The 19,924-nt window shown below is 39.8% G+C and overlaps 1 protein-coding gene across 1 annotated transcript in view; it reads left to right on the plus strand.

The window, feature by feature from the left end:
• CPA6 (carboxypeptidase A6) overlaps positions 1-18,906 on the plus strand; it is a 35,473-nt gene extending 16,567 nt beyond the window's left edge. The window contains exons 5-9 of the mRNA XM_074847252.1: positions 5,453-5,563; positions 5,812-5,902; positions 10,491-10,693; positions 15,883-15,967; positions 17,613-18,906. Of these exons, the coding sequence (XP_074703353.1) occupies positions 5,453-5,563; positions 5,812-5,902; positions 10,491-10,693; positions 15,883-15,967; positions 17,613-17,800 (678 nt within the window). The 3' untranslated portion in view covers positions 17,801-18,906. The remainder of the gene's footprint in view (positions 1-5,452; positions 5,564-5,811; positions 5,903-10,490; positions 10,694-15,882; positions 15,968-17,612) is intronic.
• The last annotated feature ends 1,018 nt before the right edge of the window (positions 18,907-19,924 follow it).

The raw sequence follows: 19,924 nt of genomic DNA on the forward strand, positions 1-19,924 counted from the left end.
CTCAGCTGCATCCTCTTGTCTACCCATGATCTTAAGAAGATAAAAATTACTTTCATTTTGCTTGCACCTATTCATTTTTCACAATGTGAATGCACCTTGATAAAATAAAGGTAACCCTGCAGCTGTGTTGTGCTTGTAGTAGGAATTTTTCAATGACACTCGCTAGTGCAAACTCCTATGTAAGTATTAATCACTAGGACATTCAAATTTTACGCTGTGGAGGCTTTTAAGCTGTTGGGTATGTTCGTATTCAAGGCATGAAGATAATTCACATTGTTGCTCCAACATATTGCTTGCTCTAGCGAAGAAATTCTACTTTATATTTTAGCAGTCCATTCCTGTATAGTGAGTGATGCAGAGGAATTAGGACTTCAGTAAAAACTACTGATATGCAGAAGCACTGTTGAGCATAAGAAAGGGCTATGAAATAAAATTCTCTGTGTTGGACAATTTAGTTGTTCCAGAAATGGAATTACAAGCAATAATTTGCATTTTAATTATTTAACTATGTCTCAATTTAATTAAACAATGTATTCAGGTGAGTTCTGTCGGGTTGCCCTCAGTATGTACTACCCTGGACCAACATAACTAAGGACATAAAATTCAAGAATTACATTTTTCAGAGGTATACACCTCAGTGGGTCTCCACCAAATTGGTGGGCATTAGTTTCATACAATTACTATCAGGGAAGTTTGCGTTGCCCCTTTCAGAGCATTCACAGTGCTTCGGAATAACTCGTGCCTTTCCCTTCCCTGCTAGGCAGTCCTTGACTTATTTGGGACCTATGAGGTTTTTTTATGTATTACCTCTCAGAGTGGAACCAAGAAGTTGTGTCTCCTATTTCCACTAAGATCTGTGTATGAGGTTTCTTCCCCACAAGGTCCTGCATTTGCTTGGGTTGTCCCAACCTTGCACAAGCTTCCTGGAACTGCTGTTTGCTTCTCTAACATGTCAATCATGCCATCGTTCCTCTGCCTCTTCTCTGCTTCTTCATTTGCATCCTTAAGTAGCAGCAGGTCCTTCTTTTCAACCTCTTTTTATGCACTCTTTTCTGAGTGTTGCAGAGTAGCTGCAGCACACCCGTCTTTCTCAGTTGTTTTTTCTGGGTTCCTTCTGTGGGAAATGCTCCCAAAGAGGGAGGAAGATTTTGCTTGGTATTAAAAAAAAAGAATAATCGGACACAGTTCAAGCTTCAGCCTTGAAAATTTGATCCTTTTGTTTTAAGCCATTTGGTTTTAGATACTCAGTTGTATCTTAGCCTTAATAACGGGCTTACCACTCTGCTTGTGATTTGAGTGCCAAAGCAGGACACTAGCAGTAAAAGGGAAAATGGAGATAAAAAGATGTGCCAAGTACAGAGACAGACCTAACTACTAACTTGCCAAACTGATAAAGTGGCAATGGAGGCCTGAATAGCAGATCATAGTGTCACCCTGCTAAAGTGTAAGATGTACAGACAATAGTAAAACATTGGATGTTACTGTCAGAAAGGGTGTTTCAACTGATATCTTAATAATGGCATGGAAGAGTTAATCCTGTTTTGTCAAGCAGTTTTATGTCATTTCTGGTAATACAGCAATGGAGTCAATTTCCTGTGCTAAAATAGTAATTGTTTAATTCAGTGTGATTGTTTAACTCAAAATCAGAAACAGCAAAAGCTGATTGTTACCTTAAATTTAATAATAATTAATTGTGGGACAGCAAATCGTTATTAAGCTCAGCTGCAATTTCAGAGCTTCTCTCAACCATGTCTCCTTGCTTTGTCCTTCTCAGTCAATCCCCTTATTTTATAAAAAGCCCAACTGCGTCCTAAATCCATTTTAAACTCTTGTGTTTTTATTGCCTTGGCAGTTTACAATATAGCTCTTTTGTTCCCTTCGTCCCCCAAATTAAATTTCCTATGGAGCAGATCCTCAGCCAGCCTAAGCTGGCATAGATCTATCAACAACCACCACTCTGCTGATCCAGATGATCGAGCCCCCTCCTATTAATCATTGGTCCTTTCCCCCATCCCCCAGGCAGATTGCTTGCATGGTGTTGGCAGGGTTCCTGTATCATCTGTTCATTCACTAATAACACTATTCAGCATTTATTGGGCCAGTCTGGCTCTCTGCACATTCAGCAGCAAAACTGCTATTGATTGCATGATGGGGAAGCAGAATCAAGCCGTATGAATTCACGTTACTTTGTATTCTGAGAGCTCTGTGCAAACTACAATGCAGTCAATTCACTAATGGTTTATATTCGTTTTGCTTGTATCATAGTGAAGAGAAAATGTTTCAACACTGCTGAGGAGGGTGGTTTGCATGAGCATTGGTTGGAGGATTTGAGAGTCACTTCACAAAAGGCAAGTTGTGGGTTTTGCTCCAGCAAGGACACACCTTAGTAACTGTAAGGCACATTGCCAAACACCTCCCTGTTAAGGGAGGTGAGATTATACAATCTGTGTTGCCTGATTACATATATCAAATAAAATTGCCAGGTAAAAACAGTATGAAGGACAAAACATTTTCAGCAGAAAGAATGAATATGATCTCACACCAGGTTACACCATCTACACTCTTGCTTTCCATGAGGAAAAAGCCACACCGGGTCCATTATATTTTAAATGAAATGCTACTCTAAAAGGGTAACCAAATTATTAAGATAAATCACATATGCTTTAAAGAACAGAACTGAATGATTGACATATTTGGCTGTAAATCAACTTTAAGACTTAAAATTTTGAAGAGTATCACTGGGGACTATAATGCTTTCTAAAGTCTCTGCTAGTATTTTGTCAATGACAGCAGGCATTAAAATAACACAGGATAGCTTTAAAAAAATGAAAGGGTGCTTGGCATCTTGCAGTCTGTGTTTTGTTTCAGTTTTTAAATGGTGGTGCTTTTACCTAGCAAGAAAAATACATTCTTCACAGGATTTAAAACATATTGAACATTAAAAAGTCTTAATTGAAATATTTTCATTATGTCACTTTTTGCAAATTTGTAAAGGTTCTGATAAATTTGCAAAGCTCATCCATGCAATTTTTAAGATGTGTATTAGCTTAATTAATTATCTGTAGTTATTTTAAGGAGATTATTTTAAGAGTTTAATCTTACAGCATTGCAGTTTAAAAGACAGTATATAACACTACAGTGTAGCAAAATGCATAATTACAGATGTAACTAACAGCAAAAGAATGACATACGTAAATACAGATACAAGCAAATATGCCAAGCTCCTTATCACTGATATGTAAATACTCACCTTGGAGACACAACCTGAGCTTAATTTGTTAATACTGTCTAAAAAGAGAAAAGAATTAAAAAGTCAAGGAAGTGGTGTGTAGTGCCTTATTTCCTCCCCAGCCAAACTACTTCTCCCTGAAATAAGCCTGATAAAAATGTTCATTTTCCTTGACTCACATTTTGGAGCACGACTTGGTTCTGTTTCCCCTGTAAGACAGATTTAACATCCATACTTACCATATAGGCTCTTAATCCTGTGAAGATTTAAGTGCAGGGCTAGCTTAATGCACAGAATAGCCCTAGTTAACTTCAGTATGTGTTTTCTGCATGTGGAACATCAATGAAACAGCTCTTGTTTTCATGGTCATTATTTTTGAATAACCATTGCTGTTTTGACCAAACTACTTTTTACTGTAGCTGCAGTTCCCTGAATACCAATATATTTATCCAGATGTATTTGTAGCCTTGATGTGGCTTCCTAATACAAGTAAATTGAATTTAAATGCAATACCCTTCCAGCTAAGAATCTTTGGAGAATTTCCCACAGGTGGACCAGGGGACCTGTGGCCTCTGCATTGACCAAGGACTTTCTCCCAGGCAGCCCATGGCTGCACCAAGCTCCCCCTCAAAAGCCCCCTGTCATCCTCTTCTCCCCTGTGATAACCCTACCCTCTTTCATCATCTCATCCCACCCTGCAGTGCTCCATGCCATGCTGTCCCACCTGCTGCCTAAGTCTCATCTCATCCTGTGCTGTTCCCCCTTTGCCCTCTGTTGCTCACCCTCCCATCCTCTTGCCTGGCTGAAACAGAAGAGGACCTCGGTGTGGGATAGCACTGGTTGACTCGGTGGCTTTGCACAGGGGTGACGTGCTGCTTTGGATCTGCAAGGGAGGCTGAAGGACCTGCACATGCAGAGCACTGCTGGGGGGGAAGCTGCGGCTGCGTGAGGAGAAGGCACTGCACAACAGAGAGGTGGTTAATGAACAGCTTAGAAATAGTATTTAGAAGTCTCACTAGGCCCTGAGTAAAGAAAAAAATGTTCAGACTCCTCCATGAGTAAATTTCAGCCCAAGACATGTTCGATTGTATGGATATTTCTTACATCTGTCAAAAAGCATCCATCAGCTCCTGTGGCAGGTCCAATAATACAAACAGCTGGATGGTTAGGAGCCCAGAAGTATCGAGTTCCTGTACTTCACACTGTTCCCTGGCATTTGTCAATTGAAAAGCTTTTCGCTTAGTTTATTTCAGAGCAAACATCTTCCTTTGTCCCCCCAAACACTTCTTACTTCTTGGATCTGAAGGGCCAGAAGTACTGCAGAGCAGAAGCCTATAATCACAGCACCGGGAGAAGAGGAGCCAGCCTCAGGCATCCCTCTGAACCCAGTGTCAGTGTGATACGCTTTCTGCCTGCCAGGTGAATCATTTGATTCCTCGCCTTACAGAATCAAGATTTAAACTTTGAAGGATGCGAGTTTGATGCGCAGTTATGACAAGGGACAGTGGAGTCAGCATGTGGAGTCCAAGCTTCCTGAAACTGGTAAAGAAACATCTCTGGTACTAGCAAACAGAACTGCTGAGGAGCCTCTGGTTTGCTGCATTTTTCTAAGATGCAGAATGGCAAAAAAATACTTTCCCTACCTAGACTTCTTCTACTAACCTTTAAACTTGAGGTTCTCCAAAAGTAGAGGGTTTTCTAAATTATAAAGGAACAAGCTACCTGTATTGATGATTGTGCATGTAGTAGATTACTCTGAATACAACAAAACCTTATGTAATGTGAGCCTTAAATGCTTTAAGACATGCTCTGACCTCACCAAATCATCCCCTGGTGGAAACAACAGTACTCCATTGTCTTACAGGAGCTAAACTTGTCAACTAAGAATCTATTCCACTGACTTTCAGCTCGTACATCAAGAAACACTTTGTATGCATTTGCTTCTCTGTAATGAGAGTTGTATTTTCTCAGGTATTGAAAGTAACTGAGAAGCAGAGAGAATAGGGTCTTTTGAACACCTTTTTCACATGTTCACATGATGCCTTTAATCACATTTGCAGGAAGATGTCAGCCTTTCAAGTACAGCTCTAAGGATGTCAGTGGTGCCATGAGATCAGGTCTCTGTACTGCCAGAGGCTATGTGACTGTCTTAGCGTGTCACAATACTTAACCGGAAAATTATTTTTATTATGGAAACTACCTTCTTTGGCTTTTCTGCTTTAGGCTCTTCAGACATACCAGACCGATCCTGCCATGAAAAAGATGCTAACTCAGCTGTATTTCTATATCATGCCTGTATTTAATGTGGATGGATATCAGTTCAGCTGGACAAATGTAAGTAGTATCAGTAGTATTACTCAAAAAACTGTTCAGACAGGAAAGATCAAATGCCTGTTACATCATTCAAAGGTGACTTTCTGTATAACCTGGCCCATCACTTTGTGGCATGCAAAATGGAAGCAAATTACTCCAGTTAAAATATAATACTGAATATATTTACCAGGGTCAGTTTGTTTTGTGTACAAATAGAATATTGCCAAAATATAGTAATACTGCTATTTAACTATTTTATAACATATTAGGATCGATTTTGGAGAAAAACAAGATCAAAGAACACAAGGTTTCGATGTCATGGTGTTGATGCTAATCGCAATTGGAAGGTGAAATGGTGTGGTAAGTCTGGAGATACCTTGGTCCACCAGTTCAGATTACCCTGTATTTAGTTATCCAACAAAGTAGGTTGGGTCACATATGTTGTGAAGTGTCTCTTTTTCATAGTTAAAGTTGAAGCTACTTTCCCATAAAGCCACAAGCCAGGGCTCAAATCTTCCTTCCAGCATCTAAAAAAGTCCCGAACTTTGGAAAAACACATCTCATCACAAGTAAAAAGTTTTCATGGCGAGTGTGGCAAAAGTAAAAAATGGCACATACAGCTAGTCTGTATTTCTGCAATCATGTAAATAGTTTGAAGCACAGTATTGAGCCTGGCCCATCACATTTCAGAATTTACCTGACTACAGCTTTAAGAAGCATTTCAAACTTCATTTTATTTAATTTGTCATTTCTCTGAAATGGCTTTATCTCTGGAAATGTCAGACTTGCTTTGCTGTCCTTACAAATGTCAGAGAATATTTTAAGGCCACTATTATTAGTGATTTAATAAAGAAAGAAGGTGCTTCTAAATGTGTGGAGATCCAATTTTAAACTCCCAGCACTTCTGTAAATACTTTCATAAAAATTGGCCTCAATTTTGCGTAGAGAATGCAGCAGTAATGAAATACTAGCAGAAGATTTGGAATAGGTCCACTGAAGAAGAAATTGTATTTTATTAAATCTTACAGCAAGACGGTGCAACTCCCACAGGAGTAAGCAGCTGTACAAGTTCCGGTACAGCAGAAAGTAATAGCACTTTGTTGTGAAATACAGCAATATATACCTGGTTCTTCTGCTGACCTGCTCTCCCATCTTGAGCAACCTCCTTCACCTCCCTGTGCAGCTGTATTCTCCTCCAGCGTTTGTCCACCTTCCATATTTACATTATAAACTTGTAAAGACAGAAATTGTGTTTGCATAGCGCTAGCGCAACAGCCCTCCCTTCAGCCAGTCCTTCTTCCACTGGAAGACTCTAGGTGTTTCTACAATACTCCAATGACTTGCAGTAGGAGTAAGCACTGTACAGTCTGGTTTGCAGCAGTTGGATTCTTTAAGTAGATTTTTGAAAACTGTAAGGATAAAAGTGAGTGTGAATAATCTGCCTGGGGAGATTACAAATGAGGTGAGAGTGAACAGAAGCATACATTGAATACAGTATGGACCTGTGAAATATGCTTCCGATTTTTTTAGCCTTTACTTGCAGTAAGGAGAGGACTGACACAGAAGCAGTTACAGAAAGCTTACGTTAGCTGAGAAACCCACCACTACGGAAGAGAGTCCCAGGGCTGCTATCATGATGTTTAAGGCAATTTTGTGCTGTAAAAATAGTGTAAAAATGAACCAAAGTCCTGCGTCACTGTTAACATCTTTTACTTAAGTGCGTAAGTCACAACTGCTGGTATTTTGGGGACATATGTTTACTGTTCAGAAGATAGCCACCGGCATAGTTGGAATGAACAGTTCTCTTACAAAGTCTTCAGAGCCATATCATAGGTACCTATGAGTGCAACATTAATAATCAGTGCATTTTCTTTCTAGTCCTAATTAATCTTTCTTGGGTTCAGATCACTCCGTTCCTTCCTTTTCCTGCTCCCCAGCCACTGCATTAAAGCACACTTTTTGCTCAGTCCTGAAAATGTTTGCTTAGTTTTCAGTAAAAAACATTTTTTCTAGGCTGAGTGAAACTATAACAATACACACACTCATTGTGTGTTGTAATCCACTACTTGCATTTCTCTCCTGCACTGAACATGAGAGGACCCCACCCCAAGTTTAAAAAATAAAAATTCCTTCAAGGTTGCTTGTCATCCCACCAAGCACATGCTCTGCTTCCCTCACTGGACCCCAAACTCTGTTTGATTCTCTATTTTGCCAGAGAATAAAGAGCTCTTTCATGAACTGGGCTGACTGGTGCTCGGAAGATCTCACCCGGTACCCGATGTTCTCATTAATCTGATACTAAATGAGGCAGAGAAGAATCTGGATCATATCACACTTTGAGGCTTGTATAATCATGGTGTGTTTAACATTTAATACTGTGTACGCCTGTAAAAACCTTTAAATTCAGTTCAGTTGCACTTAAGAGTTTGCAGACAGGCTTGAACTTCACTGTGGGACTTCCAGGCAGGTGTGTTGTGGCAGAATCCAGCCCCAGCAAAGCCGCTGAATGCCAGCTTCAGTGAGCTAGTTGGTAAAGATAACACAGCATCCCTTCTGCTTTCCTCTTCCCATCTAGGGCTTTGATGTAAGCTTTATGAGGTTGCTTCTGTATTCTCTAGGGACCGAGAAAAGGGCCATATCACTGACTGTGGTAGACTTCACTTTGCAGTTGCCTGTACCCGAAATAGTGCACAGAAATTGCACACAGACCCGGGTGAATACTGACAGCAAGATCTCTGGGTAGAAGTGCTCCTTGCAATATATATGTATGTGCAATAACTAGCACAATGGTTTAATGTCCAGGAAATAAATAGCAACTTTAAAGCCAGTATTGAGGTACTTAGAACTAAATTATGTCATAAGACAAATCCATTTAAATTCGGTTGCATCTGAAGTCCCCAAGAAAGCAGCAGTGAGTTAAAATTTCCAGTGCACCCCATTGCTCACTGAGGACAGTACCTCATACTGGCAGAAGAAGTCACTGCAAGGAATTTTCAGAATCGTGCTCCAGCTCAATCATCCTCACAGTCTTCATTCTGTACCAAAGCATTCATTTTATCAGTGTCAGCACACATTTTCTTTGTACGCTTGATCTCATGATGGATTTTGGAGGCTACTTCTCCTCTCCCGATATGCTATCAGGTACAAAAACAAGGGAGCATGGTAACATTTTACGCAATTCCATCTTCTCATGACTGTAACTCAGAAATTTCAGAGGAGTTGATACGTACTGTATTTTTCTTTCCTTCTTGTGTTGTTACTTTAAAAGAACTTCCAGTATGAAAATCGAGGATATCCTTACATTATCCAAGGCCACCATGGAAACCCTCTATTTTTGCTACCAGCCAGCTTCACTTAAGGAGAAGCACTAACTACAACTGGAATTGCAAACAGCTCATGATAGTAGGCTGGACAGTTTAGAGAGTTTTTTTCTTCACTGAAAGTCATTAAACTGAGTCATATTTTACCATTAGCTTGTAGGATTCTGCTGTTTATTAACAGTGATGTCCATTTTCATGACTCAGTATACAACACTTACAGGAGATGAAGTATACATTAAAAAAAAAAAGGCTCCAGAGGCTCTGTTAAATAGTTGTCCTTTAGCTGTATTATCTGACAAGACATTGAGGCAGAGTGCTCCTGGGATCTGGATGACTTGGTGGCCATCTGTTTTGCAGGGAGGAGACCATCTGCCCTCTATATAACCTTTCCATATCCACTGCAATCTGAGCACTAATACCTTTTGAAATCCCCACCTGTGGCCACTGAATGATAGCCTCAATTTTCATATTACAAATGAAGCTAGAGCATGAAATTCTTCCACTTTTTAATTTTTTTGGCATTAGGTTGATTGCATAACCCTGGTTTAGTTCATATTATTATGCCTTCTCACACACTGCTCTTTTCTTATTATTTGAAGATGGCTGTACTTACTATACAAAGGAAAATAAAACACTGCTTTTGTAAGTCCTTGGTGACACCAGGGAATGTCACAAACAAACTATTATTATTCTGCGGGTCAGTGTAAAAACGTGGCATTTTGAAATCACAGTGGATAAAAGAGCAGAGTGGATTTGCATAAATATTGTTCTTTTAGGCCCAGGCCCTAAGCTGTAAATGAGACGGTGGCTTAGATCCAGAATTGCTAAGTGATGAGGGAGCCACTGCCACATCTCCGTTTCTAAGTTTCATCTTTCAGTACTTCATGGGATATTACAGGCAAGCTACACTTCTGCAGCTTACTGCCACCTCAGAAGGTTGATGTGGTGAAAAATATCCTCACAACTGAACCCCTGCCTCAAACTTGAAGGAAAATTAAGCCCTGTGCTGCAACTGAGATGATTTCTGTTTAACTAATTGAGCAATCATCCCATGTGGCTTGTCATCTTTTCCTGTAAGGTTTGCAAGAGTAAAAATAGGCAGTAGTCAAGAACTCGTGTTTTAAACCAGTCTCTAAGATAATGCCCGTTGAGGTTATCCACCTACCATTGTAACCACCACTGTAGTAGCTAGTATGTTAAAATGCTCTTAAAGGCTAGATTTATCTTGGCAGTGACTAGTGAAAGAGACATAGCTCTCTGATTTCAAATAGACCAAGACTCTTCAATAGTTTTAATACTGGAATGGTATCATAAAATGTGCCACTCATGTGGAAAGCCAGGGAAGAAAATACGATGAAGACAGGCTCTCCTTTTTCTGTTGGGTTAAAAATATGTCCTCTGGGGAGAACTGCAGATCATTGGCCAAATGGCAACTTGGTGTGTCTACTACATGAACAAGCAAATTGTTGTAGTGAGATCTCACTGGCTCATGCCCATTAGTCACAAGAAGGCAATTTGTTTATTGCTTTTCACACTTTTGCACAGGGGCCCACAGAGGCTGAGCCAGAAGTTGACCTTTGGAAATTCCCTGTGATCATTCACCATCAACTTTCTCATTCAATCTCTAGATGAAGGTGCTTCATTTCACCCATGCGATGACACCTACTGTGGTCCCTTTCCTGAGTCTGAGCCTGAAGTAAAGGCTGTTGCTCATTTTCTCCGCAGACATCGGAAACAAATAAAAGCCTATCTGTCCTTCCATGCATATGCACAGATGCTGCTGTACCCTTACTCTTACAAATATGCAACTATTCCAAACTTCAACTGTGTGGTAAGTACATTAAAACTTGGGAGAATATGCTTCCCTATATAATATTTTTGGTATTTTTTTTTGAGAGGAGACATGTTTCTTCAATACTTTGCACATACTTAATATTGAGTGGTATTTATTCTGCGTCCGCTTGCAATTGCACTTCTGGTTATATAACCTTCACTCAAAGTGAGTCAGCGGTAATTTGATTAAAATGGTATAGTGCCTTCCATCCATCAGTCCCTTTAAATTACTTTATAGGATAAATCCCTAGGTTTTAATTATAGTTATTATCATTTTATTTAATTAACTGTAATGGGAATTATGTAGTTAAGTCCTTGGGTATCTAGCTAAAATTCTGTTTCTTCATGCTCAGAACTTAAGGAGCACAAAGATCATCTTCAATGTTATGAGCAAAATAAATTGAAACGGTTATGTTTATCAATTAGAGGAGAAATCTCTTAGATTTCACCAAAAGTAAAGCTTCAGTTGCTTTATGTGTCATGCTGCTCAGACATAGTGTTTTTAACCCTTTAAGACAAGCAGTTAATTCACATCAGGGGCTTTTGTCTAGTAGAAGAATAAATTAATAAGAATACCTTTTTTTGATGCAAATCTATTGATTTACAGATATGTACATTTCACATATTCCATGCTCATCCAAACACAGAACTATTCCCTCTGCTGACAGTCTGAGGTCTTTTTTTAGCCAGCCTCCTATATATAAAACCCTCCCTATGGCGTATTCTCTTAGGGAAACATGGCTAAGCTTTACTTTCTGTTGGCTCCTTCTCACAGAAACACCTTGCGCCAACTAGTTGCAAGCCTCGTTCACCCTCAGTCCCCAGTAAAATTACATTGTCCATGTATCTCCCTTTTTGGCCTTGAAAGTTGCAGTGACTTTTAACATACTAGTTTAAGCTAGTTGACTCCAAAGGAGCTTAACTGCACCTTAGATTTATCCTGCGCAGAATAAATTATGTTGTCAGCCCCTGGAGCTTCACTGAAGTTTCACTCAGCTGCCCTCTCAGGAGGCTGAGCAGCAAGCACTCCACAAACTAAACTCTCTTTGTTCATTTATTTCTGTTAAGACACTTAATTTCAGCAGCCACTAAAAATTCCCCTGTCTGATGTCATTCCTGGGAAATAGAGCAAATTGGAAGTTAACTACACAGCCAGAGAAACTAAAAATATGAGACTTAAGGGGACTGACCACCCAGCCCTGCAATGACTGTGAATAAATCCATTAATCTTTATTCTACCTTCTCCACCCTCTTTTGGGGAGTGGCAAAGAGAAAGGAGCTCCCCAAGTGACTTGGTGACTATTGCCAAAAAACATAGACTGGAAACTTAAAACCATAGGATCTCATTCCTTTAAAGACCAGCAGGTGCAAGAATATTTTTTTAAGGACAGCAGAAGGTAAAGACATGGTGTTAGGAAGAATCAGCATCTCCTCTGCAAGTAGATAATTACTGGGTATCTGTTGAAAATATCCAGAGTAACATAAGTCAATAGCAGGCACTGTCAGGAAATTCATTGTAAGAAAAAGGAGTCACACATACCAGTAAATTTTCAGTACATGTTGTTCTTGTTGCTCAAGAGCTATTTCCATTTCAAGGCCAGGTTGGATGGGGCTTTGAGCAACCTGATCTAGTGGAAGGTGTCCCTGCCCATGGCAGGGGGGTTGGAACTAGATGATCTTTAAGGTCCTTCTGAGACAGGGAGTAACTGCCCCTCAGCACACACACTCTATCTTTTAGACCAGAGGAACGCAGTCTTTGATGTGTAGTAGGTGTTCCCCAGGTTTGTGAGACTTTGATCAGGCTTCTCATCAGAGGGAGTGGAGCACAGACCTAAAGGACAAAGAAAGAAACTGGTTTAGACAACAGCCCTGGACAAATGGAAGCCAAATCCCAATTCTAAATATTTTGCCAGTATTTGGACTCTATACTTCTTTTTTTTTTGCTGTGGGTCAAAAAGAACAGGGAGATTGGAATAAGAAGCTGAAGTAATTTCCTGTTATTTAGAAAGCTCATTATGGGGATCATAGTGAAAATGAATGGAATACTGTTGCTTATTTATTTGTGTGTTTTCATATTTGCCTGCAGCCAAAGACTGCATCACCTGGTGGCTCCTAAATGAATAGTCTTTAATATTTGAAGTGTCTAAAATGGTGACTTAGGCTGAGGTTTCAGATTCTCCAGTTCTCTTGGAAATTACAGTGAGCTGGAAGGCAGCAGATCTCTGTTGCCTGCTGCTGATGGAACAAGCTTTGTTGGTCTACATGGACTGTGTACAGTGGACAACTGTAGGACTCTACATGCGTAGCAGATAAATAACATTTGGTGCTAACAGGGGGCCACAGTTAATCCTGAGCAGAAGAAAGGATGTTTCTGTCTGGGTTGTATCAGTCTAGTAAGCTGTCAGTTACCATTTTGATTAAAGTGTTCAATTATTCAGAGTTGCTTTGAAACTGGAGAGCTGTGTACTGATCACACCATGCATATTCTGTTCTAATTTAGGCACAACTGTCCTATTAACACTCTCCTGAAATCTGGTCTTTTAAGATACTTAAAGTGAAAGCGTACTTTTAGATTGAAAAAAACAGCAGAAACATTCATCCATCTCTAGAGTTTCAAATTTCACCTACTTTCATCCCTTTTCTTCCTGTACAGTCATTTATTTGCCTTAGTGTTTGCAGTGAACTTATATGGCATGACTGAGTTTCTGTATGTCTCTGTAAAAATCTGGTAACTTTACATGAAGCTTGCTCTTTGAGGGTGTTCAAAGACTGGTTGCCTGGATTTATTCAGGATCCAATCTGCACAGTATGATGCAGTTGAGAACTGTCCCCTTCTTTGGGCATATAACTCCAGCAGTGGAAGCAAGCAGGACCCCTCAAGGCTAAGAGCATCAAGATCACAGTGCCAAGGGATACCTGCCTATGTGGTGGACGTGAACTTGGGTCACTCCCAGTCTGGCCTCCAGATGGTTACTGCCTCTGCACAGAACCCAGTACTGTTGTGCTGGTTTTAAATGGGCATTGCCAAACTGTTTCTTCAGAAAGATTTCAACAGGGCTTGGTTCTGTTGTCTCATTGCTGTACAATGTGTAGCTCAAAGGAGTCTTCTCCTTTGTGGCTATGTTCTCCTTTCCATGGTGCATTTACCCGGACATTGCTCTCCACGCGTCTCAGCTCCCTTAGCTGAGCCCTGCCTCCCCGTCCCTTGGTGTCAGGCCTGTTGTCAGGCTGTCCCAGCTCCACACCACAGCCCTGGGATGGTAAGCATAGCTGCTTGCCAAATTTCTGTTAGGCAACTGAGCCTGGTACTTGGGGCTTCAGTGCAAGCACCAGACAACAGCCCCAGGCTGCAGCTGGGGCTCCCCACTCCCCAGAGCCCTTCAAGTCCCCACTGCCGCTGCCGTGGCCTCGCACTGCCACCCTGCTGCCCTCACAGTGTTCAACACCTCCAACCCCATCATGGGTCTTGTGTGTCATGACTCACAGAAGTTGAAGCATCTGTAAAAGGAGGAAGAGTCCCAAGTGACAGCACTTCCCCCTTCCTTGGACCTCCTCCCACCTCCTCATCTTTGGTGTTAGGGTGAGTCAGAGGTTACCCCTCACACTGGCTGGCAACCACATCCCAGCCCGGCAGAAGTTTTCATCAGCATTGACTTCAGCAGTCCCTGCCTCCACGCACTCTCTTGTGGAGGTGGCAAGAGGAAGAGAAGGGACAAGCTGAAAATGTTAGAGTCTCCAGAAATATCCCTGTGCTGAGAAACAAACAAACAAAAAATCTAGTTGTGCCTAACAGATTTTTATAATGGAGTAAAAAAGTGGTCTTCCATTTGCTAAGAGCAGTTCTCAGTGTAAAATAAACTCTCCGCAGACCTGCTTGCTGACCAGTAAGTAAAAAATTAACTTTTTTTTTTTTTTTTTTTGTGGAATGATATTTTAAAGCAGTTTTCTCTGGTTTCTCTACTCGGGTGGAGAAAGATCCACAGCAGGAATGCCTGCATGGGTCAGACCGAGCATTAAGCCAGAATCATGATTCCTGACAATGGCAAACAAGTGGAAGGTTAGGGAAAACTTATAAATGGAAAGGCAAGCATAGAGTAATCCTTCCCCAGTGCATTTATCTATTGCCTGATGAATAACAAGGTAAAGACCAAGTTCATGAAGACTTGCATAAACTGAAACCTACAGCTCTTCAGTTCACAGAAATAAAACAACTAAAATAACCATTGCAACTTTACCCAGTGGCTCAAAGTCCAGCAGTTTCTAGCTCCAAAGATGTTCATTTCCTGCTCTCTATAGGGAGATGCTTCTGTGTTTTCCTACATATTGCCAGCCTTCATCGTACATTCTCCAGGATCTTTTTCTTTGGGATCATAATGCTCCTTTTTCTTTTGAATACGTGTGTCCTTTCTCTGTGTTTGGATGCACTATCCCCATGTGACCCTCAGAATCTGTCACAGGACAGGCCTTCTGCACCCAGTTTCACAGGATGCCATGAACCTCCTAAACAGACTGCATCCATATGGATGTTGAAATGTCGGTGCTGATTTTCCCCATACAATACTGAAATCACATCTCTGTAATAGTGGAAAGAGTTCTCCAAGCCTACATCATCTGGTCCCAGGGAAAGTTAGACCAGCAGTGAACATTCACCTCTCCATCAGAGATTCAGAGTGGAGTTTGCCTCCTTCCTTCTTCCCACTCTGTTTGCTGAACCACTGTGGAGTGTCACCAAGAGATCATTTCTCCTTCACAAGCCCAGCAGAGATGAGGTTTATTGAACTGGGAAATGCATTCACAGGTATTAGCAGAAAATGCATGCATGGCTTTTAAACTGCATAAAAAAGAGATTATTTCATTTCATGGTCTCACATGTAGCCTAAATTTGTTGTGTTGCTAAATTGGTATATATACATATAATTACAAATACTTAATGGCTGATCATTCACAGTGCAGTGAGCTTCTTTATGCCATGAAGATACCTAACCAACTTTTTCAGGGAATTAGGGAATTGCTGTCAATAAAAATAAATAATGCATTTATCCTTTAAAATAATTTTAAATTAGCTGCCACGGACTCACAGAACACAGCATTGCGCCAGAAGTCAATGATCCATAGCTCAGGTTCCAATCCCATTAACTTATTTAATTCAAAGCCTAATTTATGTATTTGTTTTTCTCCCACACACAGGAATCAGCAGCCTACAATGCTGTTAACGCTCTTCAGTCAGCCTATGGTATAAGATACAGATATGGTCCTGCATCTAGCACTTTGTGTAAGTTTTCCTCTGGCACATGTTTGTGACTTTGACCTACCTATAGTGAGAAGGAAACTACCCTTATTATAACATAGGAAGAAAAGGCTCTTTAAAGTGAACGTTGTTCCAGTTGTGGATGGTGAGGAAGACAGAAGATGAAGTTTTGTAACTGATTCAGTCAGTTGATTGTAGTAAGATTAACTCAGCTGATGCAATAAAAGATTAAAATGCAATGCATTTGAGAGGCGAAAGCCAGCAAATAACATGTTCAGAACATATAAACCCAGATTTAAAAAAAAAAAAAGATAGATAAACCAAGATCTTAAAAAGCATATCTTTATCAGATACTGTAAATGCACTACTAAGTTATAAAATATTTGGGAGAAAATAATTCAAAATAGGTTTAATTTTTCACCATTACTTTGCCTCTCCTTCTGTGCAATTGTGATAGATACAGCTATTCATAAAGCTCATTCTAAAATTTAGGGTGATGTCTTTAAAAGCTAGGTTTCAAATGTCTCTGTGTCTAGATGATGATAAGTAATAGCAACAGTATCTCTATTTGGGTATCTTCCATTTTTCAGAGAGCGATTTCAAATGCATTTTTCCCTATAACAAAATATCTTTAAAATATGCCTTTTAAATATGTAACAACATTTGTCAGGCAAGCTCTCCACATAGACAGATAAGAGAAAACTAAGTTCAATAGGTTTCAACAAGACACTTTTTTTTTTTTACTGAAACTATGAGGCCTGAATGCTCTCAGTAGTGATAACAGACATTGAAAAGGCGAGAAGCTTAAGCAAATAGCAAGATTTTTCACAAGTAACCTCCTGCATCTCCTCTGGCATTGCTGTGTTTTGTCTAGAGCTCCACTTTATTGTGGGCCTCCATCTCACAGCATGGTCGTCATCTTGTGCTCATTACAGTGCAGTCAGTCACTATGTCAAAGGAAGAGCAGAGTGAATTAATGCCAGAATTGAGCAGAAGACAGCAGGCCACATGAGAGATGGATATTTATATAAATATAAGTGTCTTGGGTAATCAACATATGGAGATAACGAAAGCATAAGAAGCACACTTCCTTGGGAAGGTTTGTTAATATTAGACACCACCTATGCAAATGCTCTCATGCTGTAAGGAAGTGGTGAGAAAACAAGACAGAAATGAAGAGAAAATAATTTTTAAAGCACTTTTAAAAGGAGAGTGTAGATTACTTTATCAATTTTCTCCCTCTCCCTTCAAAGGAATTGCCTAAAAAAAACCCCAAGTTAAACGTAGAAGCATGCAGAGCTCCAGTCCAGCTGCAAGATCTCTGTGGAAGCAAAGCTTTAGACGAGTGTAGTTAGAGGCTTTAGACAGTTAGAGGCTTTATTCTAAGTGTTCTCTTTTATTAAAGTTCTGCTTTACACAAAAAGTCAGGTATTAATTTTTTTCTTGTGAAAATCAGGGGTCTAATCCATATTGTGCTGAGCACCTTTCACCAGGTGCTGGGTGCCCATGCCCTTCTCTGAAGGGTGTTCAGATTCAGGGCAAGCAATAGCTGGAGTTGCAAGTATATTCACTGAGTCCTAGGGACAAAATGTCACAAGAACGCTCTGGTGCTTTCAACATGAGCTGCATTTAACATTTTTAAAAATTTTCTCTGAATTCCCTCTTTCAGATGTGAGTTCTGGTAGCTCTATGGACTGGGCCTACAAAAATGGCATCCCCTATGCATTTGCGTTTGAGCTGCGTGACACGGGACATTTTGGATTTTTGCTTCCTGAGACACTGATCAAACCAACCTGCACAGAGACCATGCTTGCAGTTAAAAATATAACTCTTCATCTGCTGAAAAAATGTCACTGAGAGCTATTTCTAGGAGCTGGAAGTGAGCTTTTTACTCCCAGTGCTGATGCCTTTCAGTGTGTTCAGTTGCTGTGCTGAGATTGGCCACTTCAAAATTATAGAAGCTAATGGGAAATACGTATTGTTTCTGCCAGATTTACTTGGTGGGAAATGGAAAAATCATTTAATATCTGTTCTACAAAAGTCCATAAAGTTGATATACTAACTTAGTTACCAGTTTGGTGTAAAATAGTCTGTTCTTTTTGCAATAAAGCTTTGATTCTGCAACTTCAGTGGGGCAGGTCCACATAACTCCACTTCCAGACTGTCCCTGGCCTTACTCCTTTCCTAATAGGAAGAATTCCTTTAGTGGGGTCTCTTGAACCCAGGGATAAAGTTTACATTCATGTATATGTACTCTGTGACCCAACACAGGCCCATATCTATAGCAGTAAATGGCATATAGGTGCATCTGGCCACGCTGCAGGTGGCAATGTGGCTTTCTTCTGCATGTATACATACATATGTATATGCACTTTTGTGATTTTTTTTTCATGTAATGCAAGAATTTGACCCAAAGTTTTCATTAACTTTTCAGAGAAACCTATTTTCAAATGCGTATATTGGGGTGGACTCAAAATCAACATATTGCCTTTGAAAATGTAACTTTCCTACAGATGTGCAAGAGTTATAATGAAATATTATTGAGATAATCAATACTCTGCTTTATGGAGAGACAAAGCAACTTGTAATGACTTGGAACTTGGAAGCCAGCAGTCGACTGGTGCATCTGGGTTCTGCTGTAGTCAGAGTATGCCCATTTCCACCAGCTGAGGATCTAGCCTTAAACTGTAATTAACTGATGTTATCTGATGGTTTCATTTATCGGTGTTCTTGCAGTGAGTTCTGTAACTCTATGGCTATGTGGCTGTTCTTCTTGGAAGTTACTTTTTGCATGTTTTAAAGGAATTAATAATAGATTCTTAAGTGAGCCGGAGGCGAAAGCAGAAGCTTTACAGCTGAAATACAATGAATAAGCACCATGTTTGAAAGAATAATAATGAAAGTACAGAGAATATAACAACTTGTTGAGGGATTTTGCTACTTTTAAAATACTATTTTTTCGATCTTATTATATCTGCAAAAGCCTATATTTTACTTTATTAATTTTGAGTTTAATCTTGTGCCATAACATGCTAAATGAAACATATTTGTTAATAAAATCATCAAAGGTTTTTGAAGTATTCTTCATATTTCATTTAATTGTTGAAGCTTTAGTTCAAGGATGTGACAGTTTGACCTGTCTATAAAACATTACTGACACCAAGGATTGTCTCTGAGTACTTGAATTTAGCAAATGGGCAACCTTTCTGAGACCAGGTAGCATGGTATTTAATTAAGAATACCATTGTTTTCAGGACTGCAAAAGGCAATCAGTGAGAAAAGATGACAGAATTGCATTCTATTTGTTTAACATTTTGTTAATAAAAAGTATTTCTTTTAAACAAGCTTTCTGAAAGCTTGTTCAGATTTGATTCCTTCAGACTTGTTTAAGTAATGCAAGTTTCTATTCTGATATAATGAAGATCTAGGGGACAGAAGCTCTCAAAATGTCTATCCACTAGTCATTTCCAATTATTTATGACCATAATCATGAAATATTTTGAAGACAGCAACAATTATGCACAGATTCTTGACCAACGGCCTTGATAGTGGTGCAAATTACATATTAGCACCAATTATTGTGAGTTATTCTGGATTTAGGTGACTAGATTGAACTACTACAAGGATATAAGAGACTGAAGTGAAGGACAGAAGGCATGAGATGCCTAATCAGCATGAACCAGATGTACCTCTGGATTGCTACAGTACAAACCTTTCCAAGTATTGGCCATGAGAAACCAGATTCAGATGTAATGGTTTGATTCCTGCACATAGTCCAACAGTTCGTCATATGAAACATTTCAGCTTTATTTTCATACCATCACATCTCCACTGGTACTGAAAAGTAATTGAACTCTTGAAGCAAGAAAGGAAAACAAAAAAACAAAACCCCTCTTTTAGTTACCAAAAGGACCTCACATTCTTGATCTAGTTGACCTTCTTGGACAGGAATAATTGCAAGTTTTTTCTAAGAAGCTGTGA

This window comes from Strix aluco, chromosome 1, assembly GCF_031877795.1.
Source record: "Strix aluco isolate bStrAlu1 chromosome 1, bStrAlu1.hap1, whole genome shotgun sequence".
NCBI classification, from domain to species: domain Eukaryota; kingdom Metazoa; phylum Chordata; class Aves; order Strigiformes; family Strigidae; genus Strix; species Strix aluco.